We start from the raw sequence: 27,501 nt of genomic DNA, 5'->3' as shown, positions 1-27,501 counted from the left end.
ATAAGCAGAACCCATATACAGCATATATATAGAAAATATATATATATATACTGTATATATATATATACTGTATATACCCATGTACAGAAAATAAACCACAGAACCCATTTACAGACTATATGTTTAAAAAACATCTTACAACTCAAGACAAAAATTATCCAACTTAAAAAAAGGGAAAAATAATGGATTAAAACTTGAACACAAGATCTGGGAAACTTTAAAACTCACAGAGCAAAACATAGGTAGTAAGCTCCTTGACATGAGAATTGGCAATAGCTTTTTGAGTTTGACACCAAAAGCAAAGGTATCAAGAGCAAAAATAAATAACAGAGGCTACATCAAACTTGAAGGCTTCTGCACAGCAAAGAAAATCATGAAATTGAAAAGCCAATCTACTAAATGGGAGAAAATATTTCCAAATCATATATTTGATGAGGGGTTAATATTCAAAATATATGAACTCATATAACAGCAAAAAAAAAAAGCAACCCAGTTAAAAAAAATGGGCAAAAGATCTAAATAGATATTTTTCCAAAGAAGATATATAGATGGCCAACAGACCATGAAAAGGTGCTCAATATCATCAGGGAAATGAAAATCAAAAGCACAATGAGAGATCACCTCACACCTGTCAGAACGGCTGTCATCAAAAAAACAAGAAATAACGAGTGTTGGCAAGGATGTGACGAAAGGGAATTCTTGTGCACTGTTGATAGGAATATAAACTAGGGTAGCCACTGTGGGAAAAAGTATGCAAGTTCCTCAAAATGTTAAAAATAAAACTACCATGTCATCTAGTCATTCCACTTCTATTTATCTGAAGAAAGTAAAAACACTCATTTGAAAAGATATATTCACCTCCTGTTCACTGCAGAACTGTTTAGACTAAGAGTCAAGACACGGATGAGTGGATGAAGAAAATGCTACATATATATTTAAATTTTATAACGGAATATTATTCAGCCATGAAAACAAAGAAATCTGGCCATGTGTGACAATATGGATGGACCTTAAGGGCATTATACTAAGTAAAATAAGTCAAACAGAGAAAGCCAAATACTGTATAATCTCACTTATATGTGGAATCTTAAACAAACCAAGCTCATAAATACAGAGAACCAGCTGGGTGATCGCCAGAAGCAGGGGTTGGAGGGGTGGTATAAGGCTGCACAAAATGGGTGAAGGGGATCAAACGGTACAAACTTTCAGTTATAAAATAAATAGGTCGGGGATATAATTTACAGTGTGGTGACTACAGTTAATAATATTGGACTGCATATTTGGAGGGCTTCCCTGGTAGCTCAGACAGTAAAGCGTCTGCCTGCAATGTGGGAGACCTAGGTTTGATCCCCAGGTTGGGAAGATCCCCTGGAGAAGGAAATGGCAACCCACTCCAGTATTCTTGCCTGGAAAATTCCATTGTTGTAGGCTACAGTCCATGGGATCCCAAAGAATCGGACATGACTGAGCAACTTCACTGGCATATTTGGAAGTTTCTCAGGAAGCAAGTTAGAACTGGACATGGAACAACAGACTGGTTCCAAATAGGAAAAGGAGTACATCAAGGCTGTATATTGTCACCCTGCTTATTTAACTTATATGCAGAGCACATCATGAGAAACGCTGGGCTGGAAGAAGCACAAGCTGGAATCAAGATTGCCGGGAGAAATATCAATAACCTCAGATATGCAGATGACACCACCACTTTATGGCAGAAAGTGAAGAGGAACTAAAAAGCCTCTTGATGAAAGTGAAAGTGGAGAGTGAAAAAGTTGGCTTAAAGCTCAACATTCAGAAAACGAAGATCATGGCATCTGGTCCCATCACTTCATGGGAAATAGATGGCAAAACAGTGGAAACAGTGGCAGACTTAATTTTTTTGGGCTCCCAAATCACTGCAGATGGTGACTGCAGCCATGAAATTAAAAGACGCTTACTCCTTGGAAGGAAAGTTATGACCAACCTAGATAGCATATTCAAAAGCAGAGACATTACTTTGCCAACAAAGGTCCGTCTAGTCAAGGCTATGGTTTTTCCAATAGTCATGTATGGATGTGAGAGTTGGACTGTGAAGAAGGCTGAGCGCCGAAGAATTGATGCTTTTGAACTGTGGTGTTGGAGAAGACTCTTGCGAGTCCCTTGGACTGCAAGGACATCCAACCAGTCCACTCTGAAGGAGATCAGCCCTGGGACTTCTCTGGAAGGACTGATGCTAAAGCTGAAACTCCAGTACTTTGGCCACCTCATGGAAAGAGTTGACTCATTGGAAGAGACTCTGATGCCGGGAGGGACTGGGGGCAGGAGGAGAGGTGAGATGGCTGGATGGCATCACTGACTCAACGGACATGAGTCTGAGTGAACCCCGGGAGTTGGTGATGGACAGGGAGGCCTAGCATGCTGTGATTCATGGGGTCGCAAAGAGTCAGACACGACTGAGAGACTGAACTGAAGACAGTAAATCTTAAAAGTCCTCATCACAAGAAAAAGCTTTTTAATTACAGTGATGGATGTTAACTAGCCTTGTGGTGATCATTCTGCAATATATACATATATCAAGTCATTATTTTACACCTGAAATTAATATGTTATATGTCAATTATACATCAAAAACTGGGTAAAAGATTTGAACAGATATTTAACAAATATATGACTGGCCAACAAGCACATTAGTCATCAGGGAAATTCAAATTAAAGCCACAGTAGATAACAGATACAATTAAAAAAACTGAACATAACAAAGATGATGAGTTTATGGAGCAATCAGAACAATTATGTATTTCTGGTGGGAGCATAAGACATAACCACTTCTGAAAACTATTAAGCAGTTTCCTACTGCAAGAAATTTCCCATCTAAGTACATACACAATAGAAGTAAGGATAATGTTACTAAAAGACCAGTGTCACTATTCCTAACAGTCAACAACTAGAAACAACTCAAGTGACTGGTATCAGTAAAGTGGCTAATGTGTGCTCCTATAATGGCATATTCTATGAGAATGACCAAATTGTTACAGAAGAATTTCAAAGAGCGCTGAGGAAAAGTAGCCAGACACAAAAGAAAGCCTATTATTCCTTTTATATACAAGTTCAAAATAAGAAAAAACTATCATGATAAATGATGAAACAATAATTAGATGGTAAATACTGGAATGGGTTACAAGGGGAGACCTCTCTGGTTCTAGTAACGCTCCATTTATATTTTTGGGTGTAGTTATATGTTTTTATTATGGGAAATCCACCAAGCAATATCTTTATGATTTTTTTCACTTTTCTGTACGTATGCTATATTTTAGTAAAAATTTATCTTAAAAAGCTAGAGAGGAAAGATGTATCACCTATAAAGGGCCAGGAATTAGACAACTAACTTCTTTACTGCAAAAATGGGAGCTGGGAGACAGGATGATAGTATTCTAAATATATCCAGAAAAAACATATCTCAGCCTAGAATTCTATAACAAAGCGTTTTTTTATGAATGAAGACAAAATATAGACATTTTCAGACCAAGAAAACATCACTTACCACGAAATAGACCTTTATTCAGGTAAATTTTAGAAGACAAATTCCAGGCAAAAATAAAATTAGCTAAGATTGAAGGGCTGCAATGTGAACGGGAATGAGCAGATATACTGATAAAAATGTGGGCAAATCTAAATAAAATACTGATTGTACAATATCTGGTACAAAAATGTTTGCTAAGAAAAAAACTGAATGGGACTAACATAAAATTCAGTATATTTTCGGTATATTAAAATTAAAGTTTCAAGTTCAAACATGTTCAAAATTAGACTATTCAACATTCAGAAAATGAAAATCATAGCATCTGGTCCCATCAGTTCGTGGGAAGTAGATGGGGAAACAGTGGAACCAGTGTCAGACTTTATTTTGGGGGGCTCCAAAATCACTGCAGATGGTGACTGCAGCCATCAAATTAAAGGACACTACTCCTTGGAAGGAAAGTTATGACTAACCTAGATAGCATATTCAAAAGCAGAGACATCACTTTGCCAACAAAGGTCCGTCTATGCAAGGATATGGCTTTTCCAGTAGTCGTGCATGGATGTGAGAGTTGGACTGTGAAGAAAGCTGAGTGCTGAAGAATTGATGCTTTTGAACTGTGGTGTTGGAGAAGACTCTTGAGAGTCCCACGGACTGCAAGGAGATCCAACCAGTCCATTCTAAAGGAGATCAGTCCTGGGTGTTCTTTGGAAGGAATGATGCTAAAGCTGAAACTCCAGTACTTTGGCCACCTCATGCGAAGAGTTGACTCACTGGAAAAGACTCTGATGCTGGGAGGGATTGGGGGCAGGAGCAGGGGACGACACAGGATGAGATGGCTGGATGGCATCACCGACTCAATGGACATGAGTTTGAGTGAACTCCAGGAGTTGGTGATAAACAGACAGGAAGGCCTGGCGTGCTGTGATTCATGGGGTTGCAAAGAGTTGGACACGACTGAGCGACTGAACTGAACTTCCTTGTGTTATTCATGAGGAAAGTAAAAATACCACTTATTTTTAAACCTTACATGTATGTTTTAAAAGCTAGAATAATAGAGAGACTAGACAAAGGCATATAAATTCCCCAAAAATACATGAACAAAATGGAGAAAAGTAGCAAAACTGAATAAGAAAACCCTTCAACCCAAAAGGTGACAAGAAGGTATAAAAGGGATACAAACAGTAAGATGAACCTAAAATTGTAAAAATATACTCACAATGAATGAAATAGACAATTACACTGATATCAGAACTATAGAAAATCAGAATAAATGTTAAACAAACATAATCTGTTAACAAGAGTTACACTTATATACAAAGTAAAGCTGAAAGTCAGGAGATGGGAAAGGAAACAGTTAACACTTGTAGGAGAAATCATATGTCTAGGATTTGCTTTAAAATATCCACCTCCAAAGAAATAAATTGGGGAGTGAGAATAAATGAGACAAGGACGCCAAATTGATAATTGTTAAAGATGGGTGATGGACATATTGGAATTTATTACACGCTTCCAACTCTGCATATAATAAAATTGCTTTCGAAATAACAAACAAGTTTACAAAGACAGAAAGATATCTGGGGCAAGTACTAACACAAAGTGACTTGATTTAGCTAAATGAGTATCAGGTAAAAGCAATGCTAGAAAGACATTACACATAATAAATCAATTCACCTGAAAGAAAAAAAAAACTTCTCAAGCTACTGTTTTAAGTATCATTTGCCCCTCTTTGTAAAGTATTATCTGAATCTCAAGATACTACCAGTTATCTTGTTAAGCCACATTCTGCTATAAAGTATGAAATGGGAAAAATCAAACATCTATGTCAACAATAATGAATATTTCTCTCAATAAATGATGCTAAATTATTTATTATCCACATAGGGGGAAAAATTGGATCACAACACCTTACACCATACAGAAAAGTTATGCCCAGGTAGATTAAAGACCCAAATGTGAAATTTAAAAATTTTAGAGTGTCTGTATCACCTCTAGGATTTTCACAGTTCAGTTTAGTCAGTCAGTCAGTCATGTCCAGCTCTTTGCAAGCCCAAGGACTGCAGCACACCAGACTTCCCTGTCTATCACCAACTCCTGGAGCTTGCTCAAACTCATGTTCATTGAGTAGGTGATGCCATCCAGCCATCTCCTCCTCTGTTCTCCCCTTCTCCTTCTGCCTTCAATCTTTCCCAGCATCAGGGTCTTTTCCAATGAGTCAGCTCTTTACATCAGGTGGCCAGAATATTGGAGTTTCAGCTTCAGCATCAGTCCTTCCAATGAACACTCAGGACTGATCTCCTTTAGGATGGACTGGTTGGATCTCCTTGCAGTCCAAGGGACTCTCAAGCGTCTTCTCCAACACCACAGTTCAAAAGCATCAATTCCTTGGTGCTCAGATGTCTTTATAGTCCAACTCTTACATCCATACAGGATTTTCATAAGTAGAGACCAAAAGTCGATGCCGGGCTTCAAAGGACAGGCTGACTCCCTTGTTAGGGGTTAACACACCTGGTGACTTGAAGTTGAAACCATTGCTCATTGACCATTTCAAAAATCCTAGGACTGTTAAAAATTATGCTAAATCAACTCTGCCTGTGCTCTACTAATGGAGCAACAACACCTGGATGACAGTACATCTGTTTACAATATGGTTTACTGAGACCTACTGCTCAAAAAAAAAAAAAAAAAAGATTCCTTTCAAAGTACTATTGCTCACTGACAATGAACCCAAGAGCTCTGAAGATGTACAGCAAGATTAATGTTGCCTTCATGCCTACTAACATAACATCCACTCTACAGCCCATGGATCAAGGAATCAATTTTCAAGCATTACTATTTAAGAAATACATTAAAGTCTATACCTGCCTTAACATTCACCATTCTAGATGCCACTAATAATATTTGTGATTGAAGGAAACAGGTCAAAACATCAATATTAACAGGGGCTTGGAAGAAGTTGATTCCAGACTTCATGGGTGATTTTTGAGGGGTTTGACTTCCATTGGAGGAAGTTACTGCAGAGGTGGCAGAAATAGTAAGAGAACTAGAAGTGGAGCCTGAAGATGTGATTGAATTGCTGCAATCTCATGACAAAACTGAGGAGGAGTTTCTTCTTATGGATGAACAAAGAAAGTAGTTTTTTGAGACAGAATTTACATCTGGTAAAGATGTTGTGAAGACTACTGAGGAGACAACAAAAGATTTAGAACAGTACATAAATTTAATTGATAAAGCAGCAGCAGGGTTTGAGAAGATGACTCCAATTTTGAAAGAAGTTCTCCTTCGGGTAAAATGCTACCAAACAGCATTGCATGCTACCGAGAAATCATTTGTGAAAGGAAGAGTCAACTGATGTGTCAAACTTCATTGCTGTTTTAGGGTGCCACAAGCCACCCAAGCCTTCAGTAACCACCACCCTGATCGGTCAACAGTCATCAACATTGAAGCAAGATCCTCCACCAGCAAAAGGATTAAAACTTGAGACTTCCTTGGTGGTCCAATGGTTAAGAATCCATCCTGCAATACAGGGGGCTGGTCAGGGGACTAAGATTCCACAGGCCATGGGGCAACTAAGCCTGCTCGCTGCAACCAACGATCCCGCATGTTGCAAGGAAGACATGACCCAGCCAAAAAAAACTCAATGAAGGCTCAGAAGATTGCTAGCATTTTTTAGCAATAAAGTATTTTAAAAATAAGGTATGTACATGTTTTTATACATAATGTTATTGCAAACTTAATAGACTACAATATAGTATATAACTTTTAAATAGACTGGGAAACCAAAAAACTCATGACTTACTTTGACAGTCACTTTATACTGTGGTGGTTGGGAACCAAATCTGCATTATCTCAGAGGTATGCCTGTATTCTCAACAGCCAAAAGGTGAAAGCAATCCACGTGTCCAGCAATAGATGAATGAACAAGGAAAACATAGTATACACATACAATGAAATATCATTCAGCCTTAAAACAGGAAGGAAATTCTGACACAGGCTACAATATGCTAAGTGAAATAAGAAGCTAGTTACAAAAAGACAAATACCGAATGATTCCACTTATATGATATTTATAGTAGTCAAAATCATATAGACAGAAAGTAGAATGGTGCTTGCCAGGGGCTGGGGAGAAGGGGAGTGGAGAGTTACTGCCTAATAGGTAGAGAGTTTTAGTTTTACAAAATAATAAGAGCTGTGAAGATGGACTTTGCCAATTACTTTGCCATTACTTTGCCAACAAAGGTCCGTCTAGTCAAGGCTATGGTTTTTCCAGTAGTCATGTATGGATGTGAGAGTTGGACTGTGAAGAAAGCTGAGCGCCAAAGAATTGATGCTTTTGAACTGTGGTGTTGGAGAAGACTCTTCAGAGTCCCACGGACTGCAAGGAGATCAGCCCTGGGATTTCTTTTGGAAAGAATGATGCTAAAGCTGAAACTCCAGTACTTTGGCCACCTCATGTGAAGAGTTGACTCATTGGAAAAGACTCTGATGCTGGGAGGGATTGGGTGCAGGAGGAGAAGGGGACGACACAGAATGAGATGGCTGGATGGCATCACGGACTCGATGGACGTGAGTCTGAGTGAACTCCGGGAGTTGGTGACGGACAGGGGGGCCTGGCATGTTGCAATTCATGGGGTCACAGAGAGTCGGACACGACTGAGCGACTGAACTGATGAAGATGGACTCAAAACATTATGAAATTAAAAATGGTTAAGATGATAAATTATGTACATTTCACAATAAAAAAAGAAGGAAAAGACCTTATAATAAAATAAAGGATATTTTAAAAAGGAAAAGGATCAGACCTAAATGTAAAAAGGTAAACCTTTAATACTTCTAGAAGAAAACAAAATAAGATCTCTGTGACTTTGAGGTAGGTAGAGATTTCTTGAAAGTGAAGTCGCTCCGTTGTGTCCGACTCTGCGACCCTGTGGACTGTAGCCCACCAGGCTCCTCCATCCATGGGGTTCTCCAGGCAAGAATACTGGAGTGGGTTGCCATTTCCTTCTCCAGGGGATCTTCCCGACCCAGGGATCGAACCCAGGTCTCCCACGTTGCAGGCAGACGCTTTAACCTCTGAGCCACCAGGGAGATTTCTTAGGTAGGACACAAAAAGCACAAAACATTAAAGAAAAAAAATCAGACTCCCTTGGGATTTAAAATTTCTGTTTGAAATATACCATCAAGAAAATGAAAAGCCAAGCTGCCGCAAGTATTCACAACAAATACCTCTGAGAAAGAGCTTGTATCTAGCATAAAGAACTGTTATGACTCAATAGTAAAATCAATTTTAAAATGGGTAAAATATTTAAACAGTCACTTCACAAAAGATATACAAACGACTGATAAGTACAAGAAAAAGAACTCAACATCATTAGTCTTCAGAGGAATGCAAATTAAACTGCAATGAGATACCACAACATATCCACTAGAATGGCTAACAGGTGCTGAAAGGGCTGTGAACTGACTGAACTCTTATACATTGCTGGTAGGGATGCAAAACAGCAAGTGTGATATTCACTCAATTGTGTCCGACCCTTTGCAACTGCATGGACTGTAGCCCACCAGGCTCCTCTGTCCATGAAACTCTCCAGGCAAGAATACTGGAGTGGGTGGTCATTTCCTTCTTCAGGGGATCTTCTCAACCCAGGGATTGAACCTGGGTTTCCTGCATTGCAGGCAGATGTTTTACCGTCTGAGCACAACCACTTCGTAAATCTATTTGGCAGTTTGTCCCAGAGTTAAATGTCCACTTGCTTTACGATTCAAGGGAAAATTTCCCATGAGAAATGAAAACATATCTGCAGAAAGACTTTTGTAAAAATATTCATTGGAGCTTTATTTGTAATGGCCAAACCCTGGGAAGAACTCAAATGTTCACCAAGCACATGGTAAACAAAATCTGATATATCCACACAAAGGAATATCACTCAGCAATGAAAAGAACTGAACTACATCTAACATTAATGAATCTCAAAAACACTTGAGTGTAAAAAGCCAGAAACAAATAAGGTTATAGCACAGTCATCCCTCAGTATCCATGGGGAACTGGTTCCAGGACCAGCTACGAGTAACAAAATCCAAGGACACTCAAATCCCACCGATGGCCCTCCATATCTGAAGTTTCACATCTGTGTATTCAACCAAGGATTGTGCAGTGCTGCATTCACTGAAAGAAATGTTTATAAATGGACCCGAAGATTAAACATGTGTTGTTCAAGGGTCAACTGTATATCAATGATATGAAAACTCTAGAAACACTTAGCACCTGGCATGTAATATAAACCTCAAAAATGTTACTGTGACAAAATTTTCTTAAAGACAAACAACTCTGCACACGAGTCACTATAAACCAGCGGCTCTCAACCAGGGGCAATTCTGCCCCGCAGGGGGACATTGGGCAATGTTTGGATTGTCATGACTGGAGGTGTGCTACTGGCCTCTAATGGATAGAGGTCAGGGATGTTGTGGAACATGCTACAACGCACAGAAAAGTCACCACAACAAAACAGGAAATGAGCAAAGAATAAGAACATGGGCAGTCAACATGAAAAGATCCTCTTCGTGTAGAAAAATGCAGTGACCAAGATAGCATTTTAAAACCAATAAAATGGTAAAAAATGAAAAACTGACAATACCAAATGCTGGTGCAACAGAGAACAGAAATTTATACTACTATTATAAACTGCAGGTGAAAAGGTACATTACAACCATACATCACTACATACATGAATTTTGTTGTTGTTGTTCAGTTTATAAGTTGTGTCTGACTCTTGTGTGACCCCATGGGCTGTAGCCCACCAGCCTTCTCTGTCCATGGGCTTCTCCAAGCAAGAATACTGGAGTGGGTTGCAGTTTCCTCCTTTCTCCAGGGGATCTTCCTGACCCAGGGAATGAACCCGAATCTCTTGCATTCCAGGTAGATTCTTTGCTTATAGCCACCAGGAATGTACATACATACATATGCATTCCGATTCATGCATTAGGATGAATAGTGATCAGTGATAGTAGTTACCCTAGGGATGGAGGGAGTGGGGAGGAACTTATTTATATCTTAAATTATGGACTTCCCTGGTGGTCCAGTGGTTAGGAAATCTGCCTGCCAATGCAAGGAGCACCAGTTACAACCCTGGTCCGGGAAGATCCCACGTCAAAGGGCTACTAAGCGCGTACACCACAACTGCTGAGCCCGTGAGCCTGTGCTCCACAACAGAAGACACCACCACAATGAGAAGCCCATACACAGCAAGTAAGAGGAGCCCCCAGTCGCTGCAACAAAAGAAAGCCCCAGTGCAGCAAGGAAGACGCAGCACAGCCAAAAAAAAAAGTTCTAGAAAAAAGGTTCTTACCTTTAAAAAAAAAAATTACTGTTCTGCTCTCTGAAAGCTGTAGGTTTTAAAATGATTTCTGGTGCTTCCCTGGTGGCTCAGGGGTGAAGACTTCGCCTGCCAACGCAGGAGACATGGGTTTGATCCCTGGTCCGAAAAGATCTCACACACCGTGGAGCAACTAAACCCGTGCGCCTCAACTACTGAGCCTGTGCTCCAACAGCAATGAGAGAAACCTTTGCAACAAGGAGCCTGCGCACTGCAGCTAGAGAGGAGCTCCTGCTCACGGCAACCAGAGAAAGCCCATGCAGAGCAACGAAGACCCTGCACAACCAAAAAATTAAACTGAAATGATTCCCATTCACTGAAACCCTAATACATATCAGGTAATGTGTAAGATACACTTCGTATCTGATATTCCTCGCAACAAATCTAGGTTGTAGATATCAGTAGCTCCTTTTTAATAGATGAATAAACTGCATCTGAAATGAAATGACTTACTCAAGCTATCGATATAGTCAGCTAGTGGCAGAGCCAGGATTCAGGCCAAGGGCTTTCCACTGCAAGGCCCAATCCTGTCTCTCCCACAGCAGTACAATGTTACGACCTACGTGCTAATGTTTGACAATATTAAAGCGTTCTTGGAAATAATTCTTTTCATAAAAATATTTCAATCAAGATAATTCTAGAATGGGGAGATGATAAAGAAAAGAGGATGGCAAAACACAGAGTAAGAAAAGCAAATAAAATCTATAGACGGCACCCTTAGAAAAATGTACACAGACATGAAATATATACAATCTCAGCAGTTCACAAATTTCCTGGGACCAATCACTAAAAAGCCTTTGGAATCCAGGTTAAAAACTTCTCTTCGGGGCAAAAACAGACCATATTCATTGATAATATTTGAAGGCCCATCCAAATTTCTTTGACCCGAGTTGCACTTTATTAACTAGTGCATAAATGGTCCAAACATTGCTATAATCAGAAACCTTTTGGTTTGCCTCAGTAAAATCTACCACCATTCTAACTATAACGAGCTCTTTGTTCCAGAACATATACAAGAGAAGTAATGAGGCTGGTGGTTACAGGAGGCTTCCAGAATTAAATTCAGACATCTAATGTGTAAAGGTTACCTTTGTTGAAGAATCAAAGTTAGAACAAAGATCAAAAGACATTAGGCTTAAAGGAGGAGGACCTTTTACAGAACCAGAAAAATTACGAATAAGTTACATCCCACTGTAGGTTCATATTTGCAAAAATGTACCAGACGCAACATCTGTAGTTTTAAAACAAGAAAATGCCACACAGCCCATCAGCTTACTTTTCCCTGTGTAACAGTCTTTTCTTCACGCTTCCTTCCTTCTCATTTCAGGCGGTGGTTGTCTCTCCTGCTCTCTAGTCTTCTTCAACATTCCCTCATTCTGCCACTTTCATCAATTGAGCAGATGCAATGTACAGACATTTAGTTACACAGATTTCAAGTTTCCTATCAAACTAGTTACTTCTGGATTAGCATGTTTTGTTTCCCTCAATATATACATCTAAACTGGTTGATTTCCTCATCTTGTGGTTTTCAATTGAGTGTTTTACTATGACTCTTTCATGTGGAAAGAGAAAGTGTCAATATTGTATACTAGTTCAGAGTTAGGCTTCACGCAGCAGACAGTCTTTTATTTTGCAATCATACAGTGTGGGGGAAGCAGAGTAATCAAGGGAAATACTCTCAGAAGGCAACAGTTGAGCCTAATGTTACAAACAGCCCAGCCTGTTTGAAGATGAGGGAGGAGTCCCAATTAGAGGAAAACAGACTACCAAGCTGAAATTCACTAAGAGTAGTTGCAAAATGCTATGAAAACCCCAATGAACCTTTTGACTGATCCAATATGATCTCCTTGGACCTTAAAATGAACCTCCTAGTGCTCTTGTTCAGCACTACAGTATTCAAATGGTAGACTATTCTCACCCTTAAGTATCACCTATAACTGAGAACAATGATTTGTCTTAAATATTGCCTATATGCCTCAACTTTTCATTTTTATTTAGAAAAAAGTCAGTGTACTGGAAAGAGCAGATTTTGAAGTTTTTAAAACCTAGATTTGAAACGGCTCTGTAAACAAGCTAGTTGAGTGACTTTTGCCCAAGTCACTTAACTTGGCTCGAGGAACACTTTTTTTTCCTTTTAAAAGCGTGCTAAAACCACCTATCTCCTAATGTTGTTCTAAGGGTGAAATGAGACAAACATTTCCACTACCTAACACAGTACTTGGCATATAACAGAGGCCTGACCAGTAGAAGTGACTGCCACTTTCTAAGCTCCCCCAAAGTAACAGCATGTGTTTCCTTGAATCCTCATCATCACAACAACCAGCACAGTGCTTCACACATCACAGAAACCCAGGCAATCCCAGGGACTACCACAGGGGGCAGTTTCCAACTTTAGACACATATTTCACTACTATTACTTTTCTTGGAGGCAGTCCTAACTTCACTGGGTGTATTTTATATAGGTTTATATATGTGTTTTATTACTCATTTAATATTGTTAATAACCTTTCAACAGCTTCCAATGGTTCTTGGAATACAACGCAAACTCTTCACCATCTATTTAGTCCCAGCTTCTTTCCCCTCCCCTTACTTCAGACGTTCTAGCCACACCTGGCCTCCACCTGCTCCTCAACTACCACCTCTAAGCAATTTCAGCCTCACGGTCTATTTTCCCCTAACTAGGACAGGATGCCTCCCCCAACTTCACAGTTCAGTTCAGTGGCTCAGCCACCTCCAACTCTTTGCGACCTCATGGACTACAGCACGCCACGCCTCCCTTACAAACTCCTGGAGTTTACCCAAACTCACGTCTATTGAGTCCATGATGCCATCCAACATCTCATCCTGTCATCCCCTTCTCCTCCCACCTTCAATCTTTCCCAGCATCAGGGTCTTTTCCAATGAGTCAGTTCTTTGCATCAGGTGGCCAAAGTATTGTAGTTTCAGCTTCAACATCAGTCCTTCCAATGAATATTCAGGACTGGCTTTCTTTGGGATGGACTGGTTGGATCTCCTTGCTGGCCAAGGGACTCTCAAGGATCTTCTCCAACACCACAGTTCAAAAGCATCAATTCTTCGGTGCTCAGCTTTCTTTATGGTCCAACTGTCACATTCATACATGACCACTGGAAAAACCATAGCCTTGACTAGACGGAGCTTTGTTGGCAAAGTAATATGTCCGCTTTTTAATATGCTGCCTAGGTTGGTCATAACTTTCCTTCCAAGGAGTAAGCGTCTTTTAATTTCATGGCTGCAATCACCATCTGCAGTGATTTTGGAGCCCAAGAAAATAAAATCTGGGCTATTTATCACAACTGTGGCCTCCTGAGAGCCCTTCTTCCCTTGATTAGTCTGCCTCCCCCACCAGTCTGTGTTATCTTATTTCTGGACTAGTACTTTCCACGACGCTCAATCCTCTTGTTTCCAAGTGAGGACAGGGATAGTATCTGTTTTGCTGGTTGCACCCAGGGCTTATACCTGCGCCTGGCACTGAGCATGCGACTGACCCAGCTACAGCTCCTCCGACGGCCACCTCCTGGCTCCCGGCTGGAGCCCGGGTCGTGTGGGGGCTTCATCGGGACCCGCTAGCGTCTCCTCACAACCGGCCCCCTTCCCGGGTCCTACGGACGCGCACTCCCTTTTCCCCTGGGGAGCTGGGCGGGACGGTGGGACGCCCCCGCGGTCGGGCCACAGCCACGGCCGGAACTCTGGACCCAAGAGTAAGGGATAAGGACTTTGGGAACTCGTGCGGCCACAGCTGTCCCCAGCGCGCGCCTGGGTCTGTGGAACCGGCGCACAAACCCCCCACCGGACCAACCCTTCTCGGACTCGAGTCTTTAGCGCGGACTTCGCAACGGAGACGTCCGTCAAGAAGGCGACCTTCTCTCAAAGGCAGTGAGAGAAAGTTTAGCTCTTCTCACCAGAAAACGACTTCAGGGAACCGACTCGGAAAACTCACCAGAGAACGCAGGCTGCACTGCCTCCCTCAACAGAACCTGACTGGAAACCCGAGCCGCCGCCAGGAGACAGGCGAGCTCGCGCTCAGCCCGCGCAGCCGCAGACGAGCCTTCGCGCGCCCAGGGCGGGGCGCGGGGCTGGGGCGGGGCCAGCTCCTCTCGCGCGCTGACGCGACGGGTCGCGGCGGAAGGGTGTGGACGCGCAGGCGCCGCGGCGGCTGGGACGGCAGGGGGCGGAGCCGCGCAGGCGCTTTGAGAGGCGGTAGCGGCGGCGGCGGTGGTGGTAGAGGTAGAGGCGGCGGCAGCTGTGAAGGGGTTCCGGAAAGATGGTGCTGATTAAAGAATTGTGAGTGGGACCGGTGGGCGTGAGCGAGGTTCCGGGGCGGCAGTGGTAGGGGATCCATTGACTGAGAAGTGGCGGAATATTCCTAAGAAGGAGCGAACCGCGGGGCCGGCCGCTCCCTGCGCGCGCCCCCTCCCGCCGGCACGCGCCCCCGGCCCGCCTGAGGCCCCTCAGCAGTGCGCTGCCTGCTTCCCCCCAACCCCCAGCGCTGTTGCCGTGGTAACAGCGCCCTCCCCACCCCCACCCCCACCCCGGGGGCGGAGGAGGCAGGGTCCCGGCCCGAGCGCGTGGCTCCGGCGGGCGCGGCCGGGAGTTTCCGCTGGGACCCGCCTTCTCCCCAGCACCCCCCCACGCTAGTCTGAGACTGGGCCCACCCGCAGCCGAAGCCCGAGGGTGCGGGGGAGACGCGGTGGGTCTCTGATTTGTCGTCCCCGGGGTGGAGCTTGCCTGTAACCCGCGGAAGATGGGCTTGCCAGCTAAAGGCTGCCCTGGTGGTCGAGGGCTCGAGGTGGGACGTAGGCGCCCCGAAGTTCCTGCAGGAGCTGGGAGTCGGGAAAAACCTGTCTTCGCTGGGAAGCGAAGCTCCCGAGAGAGCCATCTCTCTCTGCTCTTGAGTCTCAGTTTCCATATCTTGAAGATGGGATGACACTCTGGGCTCCATGGACTTTCCCCGGGTTTAGGTCAGGCGTTAACATGTGGTCGGTCGTATGGAAGGGTTCCCAGGTGCATCAGACCGGCGAAGTGGTTTTGTTGAAAAGTTACGGCATTTCCTACCGGCAAGGACTGTGACTACTGATCGCAGGAAATCTGGTTGGCAGCGAGTGTTCCGCTGTCACAGCTGGTTCATGTCAGCCACTGTTTGGGCAACTGAGGATTTCTAGTGTGGCCCATTCTTGGGTGTTTCAAATGCTCTTTTCATTGTAAACTCTTGAAATGTTGGACTTAATTTAGCTAACTCCAGACAGCTTATTTTTAGTGTTAGTGCAGATTTCTTTTTAAAAGTCATTCCTGTCGCTTCTCTGCTTAAAAATCTTCCGGACCCCCTTATCTCACTGAGAGTGAAAGCCAACGCCTTTAGGATAGATACCCTGGGAGGTTTTAACCACTGTTTTGTTCTCTGATTTCAGTTACACCACTTCCCTTGCCCTTTCCAAGCTCACAAGGTTTCTTGCTTTTCCTACTCCAGGAAAATAAGCTCAGTTCAGGGCCTTTCTGCTTGCTCTTGCCTCTGGGTGAAGAGCTCTACCTTCATTTTCCTAATTGACGCCTTTTCAGGTCTTTGGTTAAATATCACTTTCTTGGAATCTCTTTCTGAAGATCCATTTGCAACCCGCACGGTTTGGTGTTTGCTTTCTGGCTTCATTGTTCTTCATAGAGCTATCACCATCTGACTTGCTTCTCTGTTACTGGATGTATTCTCTCACTGTACATAAACCCTATGAATTTGTCTGTTTTGCTCACTCTCGTATTCCCAATTCTTGAGGTCTCTGGCACATAGTAAACGTTCAATAAATATTTGTTAAATGAATGAAACATTCTAACTTCAGTCAGTTACAGCGATCCTGAGAAAAGACAAGTTTTTAGTTAAAATTTTATTAAAATTTTTAAAAATTCTCTTCCATTTCATTTGTATAATGTAGCATGAAAGCGTTAGCTCATTTATTACTCTGAAATTTTCGTAGTGTCTGTAGTTGGCAGGTGTTAAGGCTTGTGGAGGAAATAAGAGACAATTGACTTAGCCCAAGTCACACGGCAAGTAAGTTGTGGAACTAATTTTGGGTTGCAGATCTAGTAATTTTTCTTTTATTAGAGTTACTTCCTCCTTTCTGTAATGTGAATTGTATTCAGCAGGTCCCTTTGACAGTTACGTGAGTAGTGTCAGGCTAGATCATGGAAAGCAATTCTCACTGGGAATTTGCACATTATGCTTTTTGTGAATCATTACTTTATTTATAAAAATTTTAATGTGCCAGTATAACCAATGTTGAAATATGCTCAAGGTGTAATACTTTTTTCTGAAGGAATTCTCAGTTACGTTTCTTGATGTCCACTCCTCACCTGTGTCTCCCCTAGATTTTATTTCCCTCCTAAAGTCGTCTTTTTTTGTCTGCCCCATGTGGCTTGTGGGATCTTAGTTTCCTAACCAGGGATTGAACCTGGGCCCTTGGCAGTGAACGCTCAGGGTCCTTACCACGGGGCTGCCAGGGAATTCCCGTTTTTCTCCTAGACTTTTTGAGGTCAGAGGCTATTTCTTATTCAAGTATTCCTGGGATCCAGCATGGCATCTTAGTTTAGCGCACTATAAGAACTCAGTGTTGTCTAATGAAAAAAATGATTCTTCCTACTCACCTGTCAGTTTTCTAAAATTGTTCTTGGTCAGGAGCAATGAATAGGTAGGTCATCCCTATGTAAGGATGTTGGTAAACTGTAATATACTTTGGCAAATGTTTGTTGTCTTTAAAAATGCCAGCTATTTTTGACATGAATTAAAAGGTTAGAAATAACTTTTCCAGGATGGGGAGTTACCTTCAAGTTGTTACTTAAGCAGTAGGTGAAATTGCCATTAGCATAAAATCCTGGTTTTAAAGAACTAGTAGGTTGTGTGATTTTGGAAAAGTATTTTCATAACAGTTTTCAGAGAAGTTTGAAAATTTTCAAAGTGCTGTAAAAGTTGAATATTGCTTTTAGAATAATAATGCAAAATTAAAGCTTGTCTGTTTCTTATCTCTTTTACTTTTTCTTAAATCTTGAAGAAGTTACTTGTCATTCATTCAGAATGTCATAATCAGTCACTTACATTTTGTGAAGTAAGTTTTCCCTACTAGTAAAATTATTCAGCAGTGATTCTTGGTTTTGTGAAACTTCAGGGAAGTCTTGAACTGTTTCCTTTCTATTCCTTCCTTCGACTTCCTCTGCAGCCCAGTGTTCTCCTGTGTGAGTGTGTGTGAAAGTGTAAGAGTGTGAGTCATGGATCCATGGACTGCAGCCCAGCGTTCTCCTGTGTGTGAGTGTGAGAGTGTCAGTCGTGGACCCGTGGACTGAGTGTGAGAGTGTCAGTCGTGGACTGTAGCCCTCCAGGCTCCTCAGAGTTCTCCTGTGTGTGTCGGTGTGTCAGTGTGAGTCATGGATCCGCGGACAGCCCTCCAGGCTCCTCAGTACACGGAGCATCCTCCTCTGGGTCTTTGTTAATCCTTGCCCTGCCTCCCAAAAGATGGCTTTTTACCCCATCCTCCTGCTTCTCATTGTCTTTAAGTACCTAAGAGGACGTGTTAGCTATAGCTATGTTGCTTAGTTTTGGGAACAACCTTCCAGAATTCTTTGTTGTTGAATAAATGTAATAGATTTCGTACCATTGTATTCCAGGCCCTGAAAGTATGCTCCCAACCTGTATCTTTGTCTTAATCTCCCCAAATAGGCTCCCAGCCCATATCATAGTCTTCCCCCCTGTCCACTGCACCTCTCCACCCCAGTTTTATTTTCTGTTACTGACACGGTGAGCATGTTCGTGTGTACCCCAAGAAGACAGCTGAAATAAATGATTAGTTATTGGAAGGATTTTGTATAACAAGTTTATTCTTGATGAGAAGAAGTTAGCAACTGTTGTGACTTGGAGAACCTTCATGGCCTTTAGTCGATCATTATCAGAATGACAGTGTGATGAGTGACCCCCAGTAGTCGAGGAGGAGGCGGGAGTAACGCGAGATACCTGGTAGAGATTAAGGTGATGTGAGACTCAAGCATCAGTGTTTGAGGAAGGCTAAGGAGAGAACCACAGGTAAAAAGAGCAGCTGAAGAGAAGCTGGAGTGAAGAACACTATTGGGGATTTCCTGTAAAATGAAAATTGAGGTGAACCCTGTGGTATTTTTTTCCTCTCCTTAGAGTTAAAATAAGATTTTTAGTGGCATTGCTATGGTAGTTAGATGGTAGGAGAGAACAGTCTTAAGAATGACCAGGTTGGGCGGGCAGGATGGGTGGGGTGGGGAGTTGCCCTCTTGGACCATGAGACATGTGATATTTGGGGATGGCCTTGGTTTTCAGAGCTTCTTGTGGAACTAAGTATGAGAGTACTTCCCTAAAAAATCTGGAGATAAAATGCAATATCCTGATATAAAATAGTTCATCACAGAGTTCTTTTTTGGAATTCATCGCTAGGAGCATTACGTCTCTGTCCTAGTCCTCTTGTGTGTACAGGAACAGACTCTTGGACAAGGTCAAACACAGCAACCTCACGTTGAATCTGCCCTGAAAGGGGTTGTATTTCTCAGATTCAAAATATTTTCCATGGTAAAGTTTTTTCTCACTAAGTCTATAGGATGTTTTACATGGTTTTTTTCAGTAAGACTGAGCAGTAATTGGGTAGTAGAGAGCAGTTTTTGGAGGCATTTATCGTGAGATTCAAGACATGAATTCTGTGAGAAAGTACCATAAAAACAAAATGCATAGTGTATAGATGGAGAATGAAACCATATTAAAAATTTCTTGAGGGCAGCCTGACCAGACAGTCTACAAATGATACATCATGTACCCCGCAATTTTCAGTGATGAGTTTCCTCTTGTTCCTTTACTCCTCACAAGAATCTCTACAACGGTGTTTTTGGGGTCCTGGTATAATGAGGGTGCTACATGCAAGTGATTGTTGAGAGTCAGCAGTGGGTAGTTTTATTTCCCCAGTTTAAAAACTCTTTATCTGTAGTCATTGCAAGGACCCTCTTCCATAAATGATATCTTGTACTATGCTTTCATTGGATTTAAAGCAAAAGGTCTTTTAATCGCGGAGATCAGTTTTAAAGCCAACCACTTCGTGTGTAACATTTGTTATCCTTTTGTCTTTTTAGCCGTGTGGTTCTGCCATGTTCGGTTCAGGAGGTAAGTCTTGCTTGCATAGTTTATTTTGGTATGCTAATCTGAGGTAATATTTTCGTTTATCTTTGCTTTGCCGTATGTGACAGTGAATACTGATGTGTTAGAGATAATTAACGGTAAATAAATATCTGTTGTTACCCTGCCTGGTTTTGGAAGAATCTGAGCACGCTGACCACCCTGTCCGGCGCAGGAATTCTGTCGGCAGCGTGTCAGAGAATGGAGGTTCCAGCTGCAACCTGGGCACTTTAGGGTTAAGTCACTGGCTGCTTGGAGAAACCACCTACTTTACTGTTGGACATTTTAAACATTTCTTGTTACTTTAAACCAAAAGCTGCCTTCCTGTAAAGTCTGCCTACTGTTTACAGTTCCTTCCACTTGAGCAGAAAGGGGAGGAAGGAAGCCTGTTCTCTCTTATCCATGGTGACCCTTCAGGGTAACTTCTGGCAGTTCTGTCTCCTCTCCATGGCCCTTCGTCCCACCTTTTCTGCCTGCGGTCCCGAGGTTAAGCCTTCGCACACGTGCGTGTGGCCTGGTATAACAGCACCTCTGGGCCTCCTCACCAGCCCGTCGCTGCTGCACGTGCTGTGCTTGGTGCTCTCAGCCGAAAGCAGTGCTCTGCACGGGAGCGCAAGAGGCCATCATCTCCCTCAAGCTGCACACAGTACAGAAGGGCATCGCCTGTTCGGAAAGCTGCGTGTCTCGTGGGCTCAGCTGTCAGTAGTACAGCTAGGAATGAAGATACGAGCAGAGACGGCTCCTGAGAAATCCAGGTCCACGGAGCAAAACCCACGAAGGCCCTGGGGTCCTCCTGCAGCTTGCTCACAGCTTGTACTCCTCGGTTATCTGGGCCTCCTGGAGCTGAGACTCAACTGGAACCACTGGATTGGAAGTGGAACAAAACAAACTGATAACCCTAAGATGTGACAGCTGACAGAAGGCAGGCAGAAGGAAAAAAAAATGCAGGAACTGAAAACGAGTAGCTGTCTGGCACTGTTTCGTGTAGACTTGAACACAGCCACAAGTACCTCAGTAGGGTCTGAGGCTTCAAATGTATTAGAACACTCAGATAAGCCAGGCACCCCATATCTTTACTTACACAGTTGTTTGAACTTGAATGTGGAAATTGACATTTGTTTTTGTTTTTTTCTTTTCGTTTCAGCTAGTTGGATCAACTTGTTGAAATCTTTCTGAGTCTTGTTATTGTCACCCAGAATAATCTCAGCTTTTTGTTACATTCAGACTTACTATGCCTCCTGTCGTTGTTTAAGTTCTTCTTAAAAGTGAGAATGAAAGCCTAGTGTCATGTGACAAGTGATCATTCCATTAATAACATATTTTTGAACACTTGTTTCTGTGTAAATTTTTGTTACTCTGTCTCTAACCAAGATCAAGTTTATGCTCAGACTTAGAGACATTTTAATCCTATTTTTAAAATATGACACTGTTGAAAAGTGTATTTTGAAGGACTTAAGGATTGTAGCATTCCTGGACTAACCCTGGTGGTCTGTCATAAAAACCAGAAGAAAGAAGACAGCCCTTTCTACAGTCTGAAATCTCTACAAAAACTGATTTTTGACGTATTTAAGAAATCTGTTTGGTTCCAGCTTCCTAAACCTTTCCAGATCTGTGTGTGTGAATTAACCGTCAATATAGCATCACATTCCCATGGGCTTTTGTAGATAGAACTATTTGCTGAACTTACAACTACCCTGATTTTTTGTTCCTCAAAATAAAATGTTAGTTTTGAATTACTAGTTTTTAGAGGTAGCCTTTCTTTGAAAATATGCTTTAAAAAAAAGAGGAAAAAAAGAAAAACATTTCTTCAGGCTCTCATCATTAGAAGGAAGAAATTTAGCCAAATTTGAAGAGATTGGAGATGGTTCCATGATTGAGTTACTGAAACAAATTAGAATACAGAACTTTGCTTTTTATCATTTGTTGGAACTGTTGGACATTCCAGATGGGCATAGAATAATGGTGTCCACTCACAGGTTTTGGTGCAAGCCAGTGAGAATTCTTATCTCCTTTAAAGTGAAAGAGAAAGCACTATCAGCAATTTCTTGCCTTTTCATGGTAATGCTTGCTTATTTATACTTTAAAACCAGTTTCCTTTTACTGGAGAACTTCACAGTTAACAACTGAGACCCTAGATACCCAGTACTGTTTCTATTTAGGGGGACCAGAGCCAAATCAGGCATGCACATGCGTAAGCATGCGAAACAGGACCCCAGAGGTCTGCCTCACTCTGCACTGTAGTGGCGCTGTGTATTTGCAGGCTTTTTTGGTCACTTTATAGCCCTCCACATTATTGAGAACAGTATTCTGATTGCTCAGCTTTCTTTTTTGGCGAAGAAGTAACAGATATATTCCTGTCATACCTTCTTTAGGATTTTGTGAAATAAAGTGAGATGTCATAGATGTGAAGATGATTTGGAAAATATGAATGTATATTTATTATTAAAAAAATGCATCTTGACATTGAAACAAGTGGATAGTATGTATTAAAGCACCAGAATATTTGTAACTAACAGTTTTCCTAAATAATGGAAATCTTGAAAACTGTTAGAGTTTCCTGAAGCTGTATGATCATCTGGTGTTCATCTCTCCACACCTACTAATCTCTCATCTGAGTCATGTTTTCGTGTGGAACATATGTGCTCAATGGTTGGGATGTGCTTTTCTGTATCTGCAGAAAGATTTTAGCACAGGAAGTTTTTGCAATTACTGCCGACTCACCGAAGTTCTGTGCTCTTTGATATTTCAGTACCAGGTTGGGCAGCTTTACTCTGTGGCAGAAGCCAGTAAGAATGAGACTGGTGGTGGTGAAGGAATTGAAGTCTTAAAGAATGAACCTTACGAAAAGGATGGAGAAAAGGGACAGTATACACACAAAATTTATCACCTAAAGAGGTAAGCAGGGTGTTCACAGCTGGTGCTTAGTCATTGTATTAAATAACCATGCTTTGACTGTCCAGCCACGTATTAAGCATGTAACTACCTAATTGACTGTTGACTGTCATTTTCATTGTGATGATATGTTGCATTTTAATTTTTGAGAGCATTCCTCTCCTTTATTATTTTTAAATTATGAATTGATCTGTCTGCTTCTTAAATTCAAACAGAAGATGATAAGTTAAAAACGTAGTACCCACCTCATGTTATCACAAATCCATATCCCTAGAGAGAAACTAGAAACAACTTAATTTTCTACACATATTCAAAGCAATTTTTAAGAAACATAAAAATGTCACCTGTGTCATTGCTTGCTGTCCACAGCAAACAGGATCTACACCGCACGCACGGTTCTGCACTCTGCATTCATTTTTATGCAGTGATGACATCATGAGCATCCTTCCTTATTGTTATTATTTAATGCCCTTTCCTTATTTTCAAAGCTGAGTAAAACGTCTTGGTGTGGCCAGAAGCACAGTTTGCTTAACCATTCTCTAAATGATAAGTCGATTTAGGTGTTTTAGGTATTTGCCTTCTTGTCTGTTGCAGGTAATATTTCTATGAAGGTGGCTGTGTGTGCATAAATCTTTATACCATAGGTTCCTGTTTCTCTGGAAGAAGTTTGTTACAGTAGGATTGCTGGAAGTCCATGCTCTTTTAAAGTTTTGGTATTATTGCCAGATTGCCTTCCAAAAATTTGAGAGCATTTGTTTCCTCATAATTTTGTTTTTAATTTTCGCCAATTTGATGCACAGAAAATAGCCTCTTGTTTAAATTTGCATTTCTCTATCAGTGAAGTTAAATGTTCTTCGTATTAACTGGCCCTTTGAATTTATTGCGTGACTTGACCATTCAGATCCTTTGTTAATTGTTTTTATCTCTTAGTTTGCAGTTCTGCTAAGTTTGGCAGTTTGATCTCTGTTTTTTTGTATAAATATTTTAAAATAGAAAATGCGCACTAATACTTAAGTAACGGCAGATCAGTGATGGTTTTACGAGTGTCTTGTCAGTAGTCTCCAGTTTATCAAAGGAGGAGGGAATCGCTCTGCACTTGGCTCTCTTCTCTTCATATTGATTCATGGTGGGGTTTTGTAGAGCCTTTTAAGGTTGTGGATGGGTTGTGATGATTCGTATTTTTCATAATTCTCTCAGTTTAAGGCAGTTGCTTTGTTTATAATGACACATGAATATAAAGTGGGTCGTCACTTTGTAGAACCTTCAGTTTTACTTGGATGTTATCTTAGAACGCAACATTTCTTTGCTTCTGCTGCAGGTTTGAGTGAGGGCAATAACTTTGATTAATCTATTATCCAGAGACGGTGTTTTTCATGGTTTCTTTAATTCATTAGCACCTTCAGTTAGTTCAGTTGCTCAGTCGTATCCGACTCTTTGCGACCCCATGAATCGTAGCATGCCAGGCCTCCCTCTCCATCACCAGCTCCCAGAGATCACTCAAACTCAAGTCCATCGAGTCAGTGATGCCATCCAGCCATCTCATCCTCTGTTGTCCCCTTCTCCTCCTGCCCCCAATCCCTCCCAGCATCAGAATATTTTCCAATGAGTCAGCTCTTCACATGAGGTGGCCGAAGTATTGGAGTTTCAGCTTCAGCATCAGTCCTTCCAAAGAACACCCACGACTGATCTGCTTTAGGATGGACTGGTTGGATTTCCTTGCATTCCAAGGGACTCTCAAGAGTCTTCTTTAACACCACGGTTCAAAAGCATCAATTCTTCGGCGCTCAGCCTTCTTCACAGTCCAGCTCTCACATCCACACATGACCACTGGAAAAACCATAGCCTTGACTAGACGGACCTTTGTTGGCAAAGTAATGTCTCTGCCTTTTAATATGCTGTCTAGGTTGGTCATAACTTTTCTTCCAAGGAGTAAGCATCTTTTAATTTCATGGCTGCAGTCACCGTCTACAGTGATTTTGGAGCCCCTCAAAAATAAAGTCTGCCACTGTTTCCACTGTTTCCCCATCTATTTCCTGTAAAGTGATGGGACCAGATGCCGTGATCTTTGTTTTCTGAATGTTGAGTTTTAAGCCACCTTTTTCACTCTCCACTTTCACTTTCATCAAGAGGCTTTTGAGTTCCTCTTCACTTTCTGCCATAAGGGTGGTGTCATCTGGCAATCTTGATTCCAGCTTGTGGTTCTTCCAGCCCAGCGTTTCTCATGATGTACCCTGCATATAAGTTAAATAAGCAGGGTGACAATGTACAGCCTTGATGTACTCCTTTTCCTATTTGGAACCAGTCTGTTGTTCCATGTCCACTTCTAACTGTTGCTTCCTGACCTGTATAGGTTTCTCAAGAGGCAGGTCAGGTGGTCTGGTATTCCCATCTCTTTCAGAATTTTCCACAGTGTATTGTGATCCACACAGTCAAAGGCTTTGGCATAGTCAATAAAGCAGAAATAGATGTTTTTCTGGAACTCTCTTACTTTTTCCATAATCCGGCAGATGTTGGCAATTTGACCTCTGGTTCCTCTGCCTTTCCTAAAACCAACTTGAACATCTGGAAGTTCACAGTTCATATATTGCTGAAGCCTGGCTTAGAGAATCTTGAACATTACTTTACTAGCGTGTGAGATGAGTACAATTGTGCGGTAGTTTGAGCATTCTGTGGCATTGTCTTTCTTTGGGATTGGAATGAAAACTGACCTTTTCCAGTCCCGTGGCCACTGCTGAGTTTTCCAAATTTGCTGGCATATTGAGTGCAGCACTTTCACAGCATCATCTTTCAGGAATTGAAAGAGCTCAACTGGAATTCCATCACCTCCACTAGCTTTGTTCGTAGTGATGCTTTCTAAGGCCCACTTGACTTCACATTCAAGGATGTCTGGCTCTAGGTGAGTGATCACACCATTGTGATTATCTTGGTTGTGAACATCTTTTTTGTATAGTTCTTCTGTGTATTCTTGCCACCTCTTCTTAATATCTTCTGTTTCTGTTAGGTCCATACCATTTCTGTCCTTTATCGAGCCCATCTTTGCATGAAATGTTCCCGGTATCTCTGATTTTCTTGGAGAGATACCTAGTCTTTCCCATTCTGTTGTTTTCACCTTAAGTATATCTAAAAATGTGCCTTTTGAGAAAATTTAGCATTCTTCATGGTATAACCTATATAGTATTCATAGTATTGAATTTACTTAGGTTTACTCAGTTTTACTTTTCTAGCACTTGAAATTTACTCATTCACTGAATTTTACCAATACATTTAAAAACCTCCCTTTGTTATCACCAGTGAACTCTCTGGGGGCATCTGAAATAAGCCAGAAAGTTTGATACAGACCTTTGAGACAGGCCCTGGGTGGTCTGTCTGCTCCCTGCCCACCTCACCATGCTAGGCTTCTGTCCCTCTGTCCTTTCGTGGTCAGCCTTCACCTTACTGGAGGCCTCTGCCTGGCCCTTTGTTCATGCGGGTCCCTCTGCCCGCTCTGTGATCGCTGTCTCTGGATGAGGCTGGCTGCAGTTCATTGAGCCTCCCTCACCTCTTCTGAGTTCCTTTGCCTCACGTGCTCACTCGCCCATTGCCGTGTTCCTTAAGCTCATGGCACTTCAGGAACGCTGCTTCTCTCTGCCTTTTGCTGTCTGCTGACCTATTTTCCGCTGCCCTCTTCGGAAGGTGAGCTCTCGGTAGGAATTGTCCTTGTTTGTACACCGTTATTTACATGGTCCCTGGCACAGTGGACAGTTAGTAAATACTTGAGTGGATCAAGGTACGAGGTCTCTATTGTACATAAGGTGTATTTCAGTTGATTTTAAAGTGAAAGATTACTTACTCAAGAAGACGTAAACTTTCCATTGGGGAAAGTGCAGTTTGAAATGATTTGCCAAGGTATTATTTTCTCAGGAACAGGATTTTTTTTTTTTAAGTTGGCTCCTGCATCAGGAGAAGCTACGTGTACCCTGTGGTCCTTTATCACGTGTTATTATAAATCACGTGAGCCCTCTGTTCTCTTCTCCCGCTCTGACCAAGGCATCTTACTGCTCAGTGCACAGGTTCACAGCCGTTAGCGCATCGAGGTTAGATTTGATGTTGATAACACAACTGATAAAACACTTCAGTTGAATTTTAACTTGGAGTTAAATATTCTTATTTTGTATTCAGAGATGGAGTGGGGGAAGGCTGTGCACTGGCAAAGAACGTTTGTGCAACTGGACATGATTCTATGGCTAACGCTTAAACTCTGTGGTCGAGGTGACTCTCTGTCACAAATATTGGTTTATTGTGAGAGGACATTTTGTGACTAGTTTGGAGTAGCAAGAGGATGAATGTCCTTTTTAGTTTGTTTTTGAATTTCTAGCTCTGTTTTGTTAATTTGGCTACTATTTGTCCGTTTCCTGAGACTAAGCTTCCAAAACAGAGTTTCCTGCATGTTGCTGAAGTGACTTCCTAAGTGACACTGAGGGGGAGAACAGGTATATACTTTTCTCTTGTGTATAAATGGCACCTTTGACTTGTCTTGTTAGAGATATATTGAAGTTGCCCTTGATGAAAATTATTCTTCTTTG

The 27,501-nt window shown here is 41.9% G+C and overlaps 1 protein-coding gene across 2 annotated transcripts in view; it reads left to right on the top strand.

Annotated features, from left to right (window-relative positions):
• Positions 1-15,070: 15,070 nt before the first annotated feature.
• PITPNB (phosphatidylinositol transfer protein beta) overlaps positions 15,071-27,501 on the top strand; it is a 63,337-nt gene continuing 50,906 nt past the window's right edge. For both annotated transcript variants that reach the window (XM_015101698.3, XM_015101699.4), the window contains exons 1-3: positions 15,071-15,171; positions 20,005-20,035; positions 22,797-22,942. In XM_015101698.3, the coding sequence (XP_014957184.1) occupies positions 15,152-15,171; positions 20,005-20,035; positions 22,797-22,942 (197 nt within the window). In that variant the 5' untranslated portion in view covers positions 15,071-15,151. The remainder of the gene's footprint in view (positions 15,172-20,004; positions 20,036-22,796; positions 22,943-27,501) is intronic.

This window comes from Ovis aries, chromosome 17 (assembly GCF_016772045.2).
Source record: "Ovis aries strain OAR_USU_Benz2616 breed Rambouillet chromosome 17, ARS-UI_Ramb_v3.0, whole genome shotgun sequence".
NCBI classification, from domain to species: domain Eukaryota; kingdom Metazoa; phylum Chordata; class Mammalia; order Artiodactyla; family Bovidae; genus Ovis; species Ovis aries.
Note: the sequence above shows the minus strand (reverse complement) of the source record. Positions and strands in the feature narration are given on the sequence as shown.